General features: G+C 39.2%; 1 protein-coding gene across 2 annotated transcripts in view; it reads left to right on the top strand.

The window, feature by feature from the left end:
* Positions 1 to 13969, top strand: part of HNF4A (hepatocyte nuclear factor 4 alpha) — a 70051-nt gene that overhangs the window by 41948 nt on the left and 14134 nt on the right. Inside the window, exons 1-3 of one of the 2 annotated variants that reach the window (XM_032217350.1) lie at positions 1881 to 2136; positions 10807 to 10981; positions 11811 to 11905. In XM_032217350.1, the coding sequence (XP_032073241.1) occupies positions 2016 to 2136; positions 10807 to 10981; positions 11811 to 11905 (391 nt within the window). In that variant the 5' untranslated portion in view covers positions 1881 to 2015. Of the gene's footprint in view, positions 1 to 1880; positions 2137 to 10806; positions 10982 to 11810; positions 11906 to 13969 lie in introns of those variants that run through there. The other variant, XM_032217351.1, reaches the window with a different exon arrangement.

Raw genomic sequence — 13969 nt, 5'->3', positions numbered from 1 at the left:
TTATTTAGAACTGTGGCCCTATAATTCCATTATTTAAAGGACATGGAGTTATGACATTTACAATACTGCCAGCTGGAGAATCTGGCAATATTCTGTAGAACTAATAGAGCATAAGCATGTCATTGCTATGTTCAACTCCTTAGGGAGAAAATAATAGAAAGTCCTATTTTGCTCCCATGCATTTATTAGTAATCTAGTTTCATCTGCAATATAATACGTTGGGAACTCTAGCAAATTTTACATACCCTGTGGTTTTTGATGGCTGCTGTAGGCTTAAGCAGGAAAGCACAACTCAACAGCAGTACAACTAACAAACAACTTAAACATAAAAGTGAAAGCGGTATCATAGGAGCATAGCTGAAAAACATGACTTATTGTATCAAATGAAAGTAGGGAAATACTCTGCATTGAGCAATAGAAACACAATCAATATTCTTTTGTAGGCTTGGGTGTGGATGATTTTATCAACAAAAGCAAGTGGCAAGAATTGATTATAACCTCAAAAAGCACTGGTTCCTGGTAATATCATTCAACTTTGATCAGTCTAGATTGTCATGTTGTACTTGTCGAACTAAGAAAATTCATGATAGGATCTCTTGCTGTCATTTTTACAGTTTAAAAATAGTGGTGGGTTCAGGAAAGTTGCTCTAGAAGTGGGGCATTTTATTCTGACACCCACACCATACCAGTGATTCAAACTGTTTCTGAAAAAGCTACTACCAGCTTAGGGGATATGAAGCTTTTTCTCAACAGTAGACTTTAATTTTTTCAGGGACTAAGTCGATAATTCAAGTGGGGGCAATCCATTTTCACAAGTGGTAGATGGATTTTTTTTACTGTTTTATTGACAAATGTGGGTCTTTTAACTGTGGAAAGTCTGTTTTAGGACTCACACTACCTAATTTATGTTTGGCATCTGAAAATGGTGAAAAGAGTGGCATGGTGTTGCAAAATGATTAGAAGGTCTCCATGAAAACTTGGAGTTGTAAGATGCCAACCTTTGTATAAGTCCTAATCAGGAGTGGGGGCAGAGAAAGACCATACAGTTTCCTGTGTTATACTGTCTAGATTCAGAGGATTTGGTCAGCTTCTTCAGGAAAATGATCAAGGAGAAACAATGGATTCCACCTCTCCAGGCTACTCCAGATCTCTTTCAGCTGTTCTTACCTCCTAAACATTAGATGTCACCTGGCCCAAATGCTGTGTACCTTTTGAACTGAGAGGATCACCAGGAAGGTGGGGTTTTGGGATCCATGGACACAGTCAGTGTTGCATTTTGCATTTGCGTGCCTGGCACTGAAAGATCTATTGTAGGTAAATGCTGTGGAGGGAATTGTTGATAATGAAGTCAGAGCCCGTAAAACCTGGTTTTATAGGGAAGTAAAATGAAAGTCCCACATTGTTCCTGTGTATGACCGTGTGTAAATTACCATTCCAATGACCTTCATCCAACAGAGAAATGGCAGGGCGTGGGAGAAGAGAAGAGAGGAAGAGAAAGGGTAGATGAAGGGACAGGACAGCAGCTCCCAATGGAAGATGGAAATGGTATTCTGCCTTTCAGAAGTGATCCTTGCAGCTTCTGCTACCAATAAAGTAATCTTAATAATGACACCTTAGGTACCACACTGGACTGGGGAAATCGGAGTGTAGATAGCAGGCCCTTTGCTATGGTTTTTCACCTGTCCTGGAGCAGAAATCAGCAACAAGCTGGTGACGAAGCCTGTCATAAACAATCGTCAACAGGGAATAGAGAGGGAGAAAAGCAAAGCAGAATGAAATAAGAGGCTGAGCACAGCAGTGTTCACTAGTGGGTGAGATGATTAACGATTAACCCCCCTTGCGTCCTGCCTCCACCCATTTGGGTAGTATAGGCCTTGAAGTGCAGCAGATTCTTTCAGAGAAATATCTGAAATAAAGGCCAACAGATAGGGGACGCCGGCAAAATCAGTTGGAGAGGTTGAGGGGGCCAATAACCTCTGGCTGTGGAATCACTGCAATCTGGCCCGTGTTTGCAGATGATAATGCGCCTTTCCAAAGCCCTGATAGACATGGAGATGGCAGATTACAGTGCAGCTTTAGATCCTGCATATACGACACTGGAGTTTGAGAATATGCAAGTCTTGGCAATGGGCAGTGGTAAGTCCATTTCAGAATGTTGTTTTTCTCTATCAAAGTTGGGGTCGGGACAGGAAAGATTCAGAAGTCTTTTTTGTTTGTTTGTTTGTTTGACAGCAGCCAGATAGTGTGGAACAAACATGATTACAGTATGTTTAGTTCCATCCTCCACCTCTGTAAAAGTCTGGCGGTGGAGGAGGCTTTGGTGCCCCGAGTGCAAATATTTTTCCCCGTAAGATTTTGCGTGGGACTCCGCTTGGTTTTAACCAGCTGAACATTTCACAGGATGGTTGCAGTGTAGGAATCAAAGCCCCATTATCATTTTCTCTTGCACTACACAGAAATCTGACTGTGGAGAAAAAAATAGCCCCAGAAAGAAGCATGGTTGGGAAGTATAGAAGGAAAATAAATGAAATGGGATGATTGTTCCCGTAGGAGTAGGTTTTAAAAGGAGGAATGCAACACCTAACTTTTTATTGTTCAAAAAGAGGTTGGAGTTCAAGGGCCTATTAGGAAATGCAGTTTTTTTTTTGGTAGAGTTATACCTATGAAAACTCTTCATATTGTCCGTGTCATAATAATCTGCAGTTAGAGTGAAGCGTAATCAGGGGTCTGCCACTATGTCCTTATACTATACATTCATATTTGAGAATGAGACTGCATAAATGTAATTGATTCCAATGATGTTTAGACTTATAATTGATATAATTCTAAATGTGTGCACAATCCCACCTAGGACTAAAATTGTGGTGAAATATGATTAGGATTATTGCTTTTATTACTACTATCATTTCACACAGTAACGTAGCTGTATAATTTAGAAAATATTTGCTATTGTCTTCATATAGACATTTTCACACTTCATGTAGGATTTTACAAGAAGTGATCATTACTACTACTATGATTAATTATAAGCTCAGTCTGTTTTCTTATATTATGCATTTTTTGCTTAAAAGCTGTGGCTGTTCCCTTGATCCTTTTCTTTTGGCAAAATACCACATACCTTATTGCCTCAATGAGTCTGATAACTTCAGTGGCATTCATTGAAATTCAGAACTTTCTACTATTTGGAAAACAGCATGCTATAAAATAAAAAAAAATGGGCTAGTTTATGATAAATTTTGTTCTTGTTGTTAGAGAGATGTATTCTACATTTTCTGGAAATCATACCTGATTTCCTTACTGTCACACAACAATGTTTTAGGACATCTTAAATGGAAATACAGTTGTGTGCCTGTACATAAACATGGAACTATGGAAGATGTTCTATGGAGAAGCACAAAAGCATTCCCAGCTCCCTCTGTAAACTACAATTCCCAGTCTTCTTTGGAGAATATCTATTGAAGGTTTAGTGATAATTGTCTCAATCTTTTATTTGGAATATTACTGCCAATTTTTCATTCTTACATTTTTGAAGTATCTAACTCTAAGTATTAACATTATAAGTTAAAGTTTAAAAGCTAATAATAAAGAGAGGTGACTAAAATGAAAGCCACTTTTCCAAAAGGTTGTATGTAGAACGTAACTCTCCAAACTACTAAAATTGGTAATGAATGAGTATTCAGCATGTTCAACTTTTTTCTCCCTTTACCCGGGGTCAGATTTTTACAACTATTTGTATAGTAGCTTGATTACAGTATCTAGGGCCGTGATGCCGAACCTATGGCAAGCATGCCACAGGTGGCATGCGGAGCCATTTGTCAGGGCACGCAAAGCTTGCCCTGTCAACTGGCCAGCGCGCATGCACACAGTGGCCAGCTGACTTCAGCCTTCTTTTGAGGCCATTTTTTGCCCTCCAGAGGCTTCAGGGAAGCCTCCTGGAGGCCCCAAAGGCTCCAGAGGGCTAAAACCAACCCTACGAGCAAACCGGAAGTCCATTCCCAAACTTTTGGTTTGCCTGTAGGGCCGGTTTTTCGTGCTCTGGAGGCTTCAGGGAAGCTCCTAAAGCCCCCAGAGGGCCTCCGGAGGGGGAGAGGCTGTTTTTGCCCTCTCCAGGCTCCTATAAAGCCTCTGGACCTGGGGAGGGTGAAAAAAGCATGCCAAAAATGGGGGGAGCGCTGGGGAGCATTATGGGTGTGGCATGCCTCTGCATGACCCCCCATTCGCTCTCCCCACTTTTGGCACACGAGCCAAAAAGGGTTCACCATCACTGATCTAGGGTCACCACAAAGTGTGCATTGACATTTGGGTGTGGCTGTTGCTGACACCTGCTGGAAATTGACTGAAATGAGAAAGAGTCATCTCTACATAAATGTATCTTGGGTGTTCAGGGAAGCACATGCACCCTGGTCTTCATTTTGTAAAACTTTACCAAACTGTTAAAGGCTATTAATTGCATAATCCTATTACAGTCTGAATACATGCAGCTGCTAAAAAGACAAATACAATTATAGATGCATACAGTTATAAAGTCTACATGCATCTATTCATTGAAATGTAATTTTCAAGTCAAAGGAAGCAATATTTCTTCTATGGTCTACATTGGTCAGACTCCCTTCTGTTCATTCATAGTGTTCTAAGGAAGATTCATAGAAACTTCAAAAGGCAACGTGGAACACAGATAAAGATAATCAAATAAAGCAAATTCTTATGAGGATGGGCTTAAGAAAATGGGTATCTTTAATCTTGAAAATACAAAGTTGATATAATACAAGTAAACCTTACAATGCAACCACAATTGAGCCTGACATTTCTAATGCTAAGCCAGACATTTGTTAAGCGAGTTTTGCCTCATTTTACGACCTTTCTTGCCACAGTGGTTAAGTGAATCACTGCTATTGTTAAATTAATCTGGCTTTGCTCGTCAGAAGGTTGCAAATGATGGTCACATGATCTGGGGACACTGTAATCGTTATAAAAATAAGTCAGTTGCCAAGCATCTGAATTTTGATCATGTGACAGCGAGGATGCTGCAATAGTCCTAAGTGTGGAAAACAGCCATAAGTCACTTTTTTCAGTGATGTTGTAACTTCAAACAGTCACTAAATGAACTGTTGTAAGTCAAGGACTACTTGTAATCTTTTCCAAGATTGAAGAAATACCATACCAATAATCCTGCCTTTTGTCATTAAAGAGTCTGAGACAATAACAATCTTAAATTACAGAAAGGTACACCCAGTGGTGGGTTCCTACCGGTTCGGACCGGTTCAACCAAACTGGTAGTGGTTTGGCAGCCTGGGTCACTTGAACTGACATGCCATGTCCCCATACCAGTTCTCCAGACGGCGCTGTAGGCACCACCGTCTTGCTTTTCGCTCCTGCACGTGCGCAGAACATTTCTTATTGCACTGCACATGCACATGCACAGCACGCAAACTGGCAATAGTGCCTGCCGGAACCCACCCCTGGGTACACCCCAGTTGAATGTGAAGAGAAACTTCACATCACAGCATAAGAGTTCAACGGTGTAACCAATCGCCAAGGCCACTCCATAAGAATTTGCCAGTTGGCCAATGCATGCTGATAAATTCATAAATACAGCAACAACTTTCACAAGAACTGATCAGAAAGCACTGATCTCACCAGGGAGAGTCTGCAAAATAACAATCTATTTGATTGATGATACAATGAACTCTTTATCTTGTTTTCTTTCCCTTTACAAGTATCATTTGATTACTTGGTGCAATTTGTTGTACAGCATAGCTGCTTGGTTATATAACTGACCAAAGAAATGCCAACCTATTATCCGATCCTTATCATCTCTTTTTTTTTCACTGCTTTCTTCATTTTGCAGTTTCACATTTCCCTTTTTCTCTTGGAGATGTTTGCTGGAAAATTAGGATTGGTGGGTATAGAGAAGGAATAATTACTTATCTTTTTAATTTTTTTATTGCACAATATTGTGAAAAAGTATGTAGCAATCAAATGTGCACACTCATCATTGTTAGCAGCATCACCCATTAACCTACCTTGCTTGCTATTCCAGAAGAGCAGAAGGTAACTTTAATTGATAGGATCCAATGTGGCAGCGAGAAGAAAATATGTTTGCAGTGGAAAGGGAAGTTCTATATTACAAACCCAACACATATAGAGAAATCAAGTCCCTTTTTGCATTTTAAATAAAATACAAATAAGTTACTAAGAAGATAATCTGCAGTGCATTATATTTATTCACTAATGTCAATGCTTTTTAAATTTTTTCAGAACAACTTCTGAAAGTCTCGGGTTAGCTAGAATCTTGGCCAGCAAAATCCCAAACACAGTTCAGAAAATCACGGATGAGTTATTATGATTGATATAGCTGATTATTTATAACATTGTTAGTGTACATGAGGAAGGAGATTATTTGGACGTCTGGCAATCAGGCATAGGATTCATAAAGAAACTGTATTAGTCACTCTTGTGGATGATCTTTTGAGATACTGGGATTGGAGGAGAGCAGTCCTCCTGGTTCTCCTTGATCTCTTGGAGGCTTTCAATATCATTGACCTTAATATCTTTCAGGATCTTCTTGGAAAGATTAGAGGGCAATGTTCTGTAGCGTTGCTTCTCCTTCCTGAATGGTTGGTTGGTTTTAGAGCATTTGGAAGCGTGTTATTGATAATGATTGTGGTGGCCCAGACAGTGCTGGGTGTATCTCCATAAACTTAATCTGGCCCTCCTGGTTTACAGATCAACCTACTGTATATACTCGAGTATAAGCCTAGTTTTTCAGCCCACTTTTTGGGCTGAAAAAAGCCGCCTCGGCTTATACTTGAGTCAGTGAAAAATTTGCCCAAAATGGAGGAGAAAAAGGGGCGGGGCCATGCCGCTGGGTGACACTCGTGAATGGCCCAGTGCCCCTGTGAGTTTCCCCTCCCTCTGTGTCAGTTTGCCGCGCAGCGCGCACCGCACCATCCCCCCTCCTCACGTTCTAATGTAATGCAGGGCTGTCTTACGATTCCCCTTCCTCCCCCTCCTGCCGCTCTGCAACGATGTCCCACCTCCTCCTTGTTATGGCAAGCAGCCACATAGCGATGTCCCACCTCCTCTGGTACAGTGATCCAATGATAGGAATCACTGTGCTGTGTGTCATAGGAGGCGGGACATCGCTCCCGCGGCTGCACGGAACATCATCATCACAGCGGGACATCAGCATCATGAGGTGAGTGAAGTATTTCATTGAATACACCGCTAGTTTACTGTTTTTCTTTGAAATAAATATTCAAAAACATTATTGGTATCTATTTTTATTTTTGAAATTTACCGGTAGCTGCTGCATTTCCCACCCTAGGCTTATACTCGAGTCAATAACTTTTCCAGTTTTTTGTGGTAAAATTAGGTGCCTCGGCTTATATTCGGGTCGGCCTATACTCGAGTATATACGGTAGTTTCTATTGTTACTTTTCATGGGAATAGGCTAAACCCTGGAAGAGGAAGTCCCTGTTTATCTATGCTACTAATTTCTCTCCCACCCCGTCTCCTCCACCCATACTATCAAAATAAAATACTGACTCACTTTGCAAGGCAGTTGGAACAATGTAAATGAAATGTTTTCAATGCTCAAAAAACATTGAATGAATGTGTTATATACACAATGTGACTTTAAGCCTAAAATAAGAGGAAGCTTCCAATATAGCTATAAACATTATGGTAAAGTCTAAATGTCAACTTTAATAACTTTAAAATTGATTTTGTGTGTGTGTTGTTTATGTTGTGTGTGTTTGTGTGTGTGTGTATACATACATACATACATACATACATACATACATACATACATACATACATTATTTTACACATAGGTTGGATCCTGGAACTATAACAGTCTCAGTCACCATGTTAGATGATTCATGCTGGAAACTTGGCAGAAGGTGAATGTCTCTTAATTTTGCTAACCACCTAGCTGCTTTCAGCACTGTTGACCATGCTCATTACTTGATCAACATGGAATGGGAGTTTCTGATGGTTTAACTCATAAAGTTAAGGTAGAAGACTACTGCTCAAGCCCGTGATGTATGCTGTTCCTCAGTATTGTGCTTTTCAGTTTTGACATGGAACTACTGAGTGGATGATTTGACGTTTCAGAGTTGATTCTATATTGATATTATTCAATTCTGGCTCTCTTTTTCAAATGATGTCAAGTAGATTGAGGAAATGCTAATCATTATCTTATCACAATAAAGATCTGCTTGAGGGTGAACCTTGAGGGTGAACAACTGGCATCCCAGGATTTGGGACCATGCCTCTTCTGGGTAACAGCATTTGTGTGAACAGACTAAGTTTAAAACTTGGCACTACCGTGCTTTTCTAACATACTGTGGTGGTAGCAACAAGCAGGAGTACTTCTTTGCTGAAGCAATTGCATTTCTTCTGAAGAAAGAGAACAGATTTAACTTCAGTGATTCAGACCTTATTACTTGTTTACGTTTCTATCTGAAAATTACAGCTATCATAAAATGTTCAGTAGTATTGCTAGTCATGTATTTTACATACCCTTTAACACTGAAATAATTGAATTGGCTTCCAGTTTATTTCTAAACCTAATGTTTAAGTGTTGATTATTTCCTAAAAGCCCCAAATGTCTTGGGAGAAAAGCACAAGTGAGTGACCTCTTTCTTCCATATGAAACTGCCCATAATTTACAGTTCAGTTGCTTATTCCACTCTCCAAAAAAGGAGTGAGTCTGAACAAAACTACAAGGTAAAATTACAGCTGTCGCGTAACAAAGTGAGCTCCCGTTACTTGTCCCAGCTTCTGACAACCTAGCAGTTCGAAAGCTTGTAAGAATGAAAATAGAAAAAAATAGGAACCACCTTTGGTGGGAAGGCAACAATGTTACGTTCGCCTTTGGCGTTCGCCGGCCACATGATCACGGAGAACGTCTTCAGACAGTGCTGGCTTTTTGGCTTTGAGCACTGCCTCCTAGAGTCAGGAACGTCTAGCACATATGCGCGAGGGGAACCGTTACCTTTACCTTACAAGGTAAAATGCCAAGGCACTAAAGAGCAAAAATGCAAACTCAAATATCTTTATTAGTACAGCAGAATTATAAATAAGCCATGAAGACCAAATAAAATTTTCTGACCTATTTTATAATACAAATAAATATTCTTAAATGTGGCATTCGCTATAAAAGTATAAATATGCCTGTGGATCAAATCAAAATCCCTAAACAAGGTGACTGCATCTCCTCTCATAAACATCTGGGACTCACTATGTTTTGAAATATAAATGAGTTTGATGAATACTCAAGGAATAACCACTCATAGCAGTAACCGTTCTAGAGAGGTTACGTTAATTCCATCAACATTTAATGAAAATAGCATTTGTATTGGTTAATGTTACTCTACATTATTGTATTAAAGCTTTCTTTCCTTTTTCTGTTTTTAATGGATATATTTCTTTTTATCTTGTTGGGCATTCGTTTTAATTGTGCACTGCTTTCTGAGCATCGAGCAAAAGGATTATGCATACATATAAGAGATTAGTTAACATTATTTACAATTGAATTGTCGATGTAGTTTGAAACCCAACTTTGCCACTCTTTTGTTCTGGTATGTTTTACCAGGGACACATTTTTCTGCCCTTTGGAAAGAGTCTCTCGTGCCTCTGTTTCCTAGCTTAAATTTCATGCACATAGTGGAGCCCCAAAATGGAGGTTTTGATTACTTTCAAGATTGGCTGTATAGCACAGGATTTGCTTATCTAATGTCATGTTGAAAGGAATGACTTTGAAGCTTCTTTATTTTGATAATAGTTAACAAACTTCACAGGCTTTCTGATTGGTGCCATGGTGAAAGGAAGGCTCCTTGTAATCACATTAAATGATCTCATAGCTTGTTGGGAAGAATGTTTCTGCAAACCACCAAATGCACATGAATACAGGTGGACAATAATAGCAATAGCAATAGCAGTTAGACTTATATACCGCTTCATAGGGCTTTCAGCCCTCTCTAAATGGTTTACAGAGTCAGCATATTGCCCCCAACAATCCGGGTCCTCATTTTACCCACCTCGGAAGGCTGAGTCAACCTTGAGCTGGTGAGATTTGAACAGACGAACTGCAGAACTGCAGTCAGCTGAAGTAGCCTGCAGTGCTGCATTTAACCATTGCGCCACCTCGGCTCTGTACAAATTCCATATGACACCATATTTTGGGGAAAGAATTGTTAGGAACTTTTCTTCCCCTTATGCCTTCTCCTCATCCTTTCTTGAGAAAGAAGGGACGGCTATTACTTTATAGAGTTTAGAAATGGAGTCATTCTTACATTTGAAGTGAAATAAGTGAAAGCTGATTGGTTTGTGTTCTCTGTGTTCAGCTGTTGACTACCTGGGGTTAAACAATGATTGGCTGAAGATGCTACTTGTCGACTATAGACTTACAAGGTATGCGGATTCAAGAGTATATGCTCTTCCTAGGCCACATTGACTAATAGGGAAACCCAGTGATGTGAAGGTTTGCGTTTTTAGAATGATTCAGAAGGAGGATTGTTGCCCTGAGTCAGTGCCTTAGTTTAAAGCACATGTTTGCAAGCATATAGACAATGCTGGTTTGAATGACTACAATATTTGATTTGAAGATGGTGAATACAAAATGAGGAAAATGCCGGTTTGGTTTAATATGTATTAGGATAATATGTTGAAAAATTGAATGGATCATAGAGCTCCTTAAAGCTTTACTACTGCTGGTTTTCTATGAATTTGTATACCTCTAAGATTTCTTGATTTAGTGTGTGTTGTTCATGATTGTTTCTTGCACATCTTCTTAAACAGACACTTCCCCATCTGAAGTTACAAATCTCAATGCTTCTAACAACATTGGAGCTAGTGTGTTATGTGCCATTTGTGGAGATCGCGCTACGGGGAAGCATTACGGAGCATCCAGTTGTGATGGCTGCAAAGGGTTCTTCAGAAGAAGTGTCAGAAAGAACCATATGTATTCTTGCAGGTAAGGAAGGCAGAGTGAAGGCAGACTTTACTAAAATGATAAGATCAATTGTTAACATTTAAAGGATAACAAGGCTTAGTTTTATAAGGTACTCTTTCTTGAATCAAGAACTATTTCAAAAGGAAAGAAGGGAAAGAAATAAATACATTTAGCTTGAGAATAGAAGAAAAAGGAATTGAAAGCATGATGTCATCCTTTAAGAGCATTAAGTGTGATCCTATAAAAGCAGATCAAAAGATTGTTTTCTGCTGTTTTAGATGGATAAGTGTAGATCTACTGGGCTTCAGGAGAGTAGATATTGGTTCAATATAAAGAGACATTTTTTTTGTAAATGTCATAAAGAGCAGTTTTAAGAACAAAACCAATTGGCAAGTAAGAAGCCCCTTGCTAGACTTTTTATAGAAAAGGACAAAGATCCACCGATCATGGATAGATTTCCTGCATCAAGCTTGAGTTTGAAATACAAGGCCCCAACTTCCGGATTTGATGAAATGAAATCAACACTCCTGAGTTTCATTCTCTTTTTTAGCACTTGTGTATCTGTGCTCTGCATTTTCACTTAGTCCAGAAGGTCTACAAGAGCATCTCAGATATATATTTTAACTTGGCTAAGAAACTGGCAAGATTTGTCTGGAAAAGGCAAGATATAGAAGAGTTGTAAGAAAAAAAGAAAGATCTTTTCTGATATTTGGTATACAATGTACAATATCAAAAGCCTGCAATTTGCACCACATTTCATAATATATTATTGCAGCAAATGTAATTTACTATGTGTTAAAATTGTAGATTGATTTATTTTCAAATTATGTCTCCCTCCTTCTCTTTGCAGGTTTAATAGACAGTGTGTTGTAGACAAGGACAAAAGGAACCAGTGTCGATATTGTAGGCTAAAGAAATGTTTTCGAGCAGGAATGAAGAAAGAAGGTAAGATCCTTTCAGGAATCATCAACTGAGTTTGCTTTTTCATTGTGTAACTATGCTATAAACAGTTTTGAAAACTGCTGTGCAGATTATCAGTTTCTATAGAAGGCATCCCTTTTCCCCATACACATCTGACAGGAATTTTGATGAAATATCTGAGTATGAAATAATAATTAAAATTTTGGACTTGAGTTGAGAAGATCTAAGTTTAAGTCACTATTTGATCATAGGTTCACTGGATAACTTTCTCAAGCCAGTAGATCATTGAGAAGGTAAAAAGAGGAAAGTCTCCCATAAATACTGCCACGTGGTCAAAAGGAAAGGCAAACTAGACACTATGGGGGAATACCTTAATGAGTCTTAAATGATGTATCACAGGTAACATAAACAGGAACATCTGTTTAATTGAGGTAGATAGATTTATAACTATGGCCAACAGAAATATAATCCAAGATATCAAAGCAATTATGACAACAGTTGTTCTGCATTTCATCTGGAAATTCAAATTTCCCCTTTTCTCTAACTCTGAGGATGTAGATCAGATAAGAGAGATTTTTTTCCAGTTTTGCTGTCAGAGACCATTATAACACTGGGAGGAACTGCCTGGATAGAACACAACAGCTGTTGTTTGCCATCTGAATTATTATCTGGGAAAAATAGGAATAGGAAGAAATCATTCAGATTTCTAAAATGAAATGGATCATTATTATTGCATCACAAATCTACAAAGTGCATACATAGTTAACATGAAATTTGCTCTCAGACCATGGATTTATGACTGCCATTTTAGTTTGCTTTAAAGGCAGACTCAGGATTTAGTTAGTTAGTTAGTTAGTTAGTTAGTTAGTTAGTTAGTTAGTAAATTTATAGGCCGCCCAATCCCGAAGGATGAATGCCCACTTTGTGTTCCCTCCAAGATTAAAAACAGTCTCCCTCTGAATTGAGAATTATAAGGAGGAAAAGGGGTGGAAGTGGGGCTCCCATTTTCTGACTTAGTGCATCTCTTAGGCCTTCAGTTTCAGTTTCAGTTTCAGTTTATTAGACTTGTATGCCGCCCTATTCCCAGAGGGACTCGGGCTGCTAACAAACCAAAAGGGAATGGGGACAATACAAAGAAAACAAACAAGACAAAAAACAAAATACAAAAAACAGATTAAAAAAAACTCCTCAACAGTCACAACAATTTGAGTGGGGCTGGGAACTCATCAGCCGCAGGTCTGCCGGAACAGCCAGGTCTTAACGGCTTTGCGAAAAGCCTGAAGGATGGCGAGGGTCCGAATCTCCACGGTGAGATCATTCCAGACTTTCTGACTTAGTGCATCCCTTAGGCCTCTAGTTAAATGCTGTGAAACAGGATACTGGTTTTTCATATTCCTACCTATGGATGTGCCCAACCACATCTGATGAAGTGGAGTCTTGTCCACAAAGCTTGTATGCGAGTGCATGTGTGATCTTTTAAGATGTCACAAAATAGATTATTATGGTACATGTTTTCCGGGATGAGAATTGAGTTTAGCGGGCAACTATGCTTTTTCAAATGGGCCTCGCTGCTCTTTAGGGCTGGCGGAAACCCAGCCATAATGAGGGAGCTGTCCACCTTATGCTACAACAAAACTTTCCACTTTTAAGTGACACTAACACTTTGGGTTGGCTTTGGTACATCCTGTTGCTAGAGCAAATGCTTAGATGCTGCCAATGCTTAACATTAGTAGCTAAAGAACAAGTGTTCCTAAAAATGTATCTCCATTTTGCTTGGATAATGAAATCCTCATATCTGTCCAGAGTGCCTGCTCAACTTGTATTTTCCTGTTAATATTCAATAGAAGTTACATTGGGTCCATGACCAGCTAAATACTGAGCAAACATTGAGGATACATCATACTGTGACTGAGCTCCTGAGTTCCTGATAACACACAGCATAACCTTGAGTCCTCCTATTAATAGCTGCTGACTGCAGAGTTTTCATTTCAGTATAGCCTCATTATAACTCTATTATTGAGCTGATTGGAAAATAAATCTGAGAGTTACTGCTTGTAACAGTAACAATCAGATATCGCTTAACAGAGA

This window comes from Thamnophis elegans, chromosome 5 (genome assembly GCF_009769535.1).
Source record: "Thamnophis elegans isolate rThaEle1 chromosome 5, rThaEle1.pri, whole genome shotgun sequence".
Lineage (NCBI taxonomy): Eukaryota > Metazoa > Chordata > Lepidosauria > Squamata > Colubridae > Thamnophis > Thamnophis elegans.
This window is presented reverse-complemented; position numbering and strand designations above follow the sequence as displayed.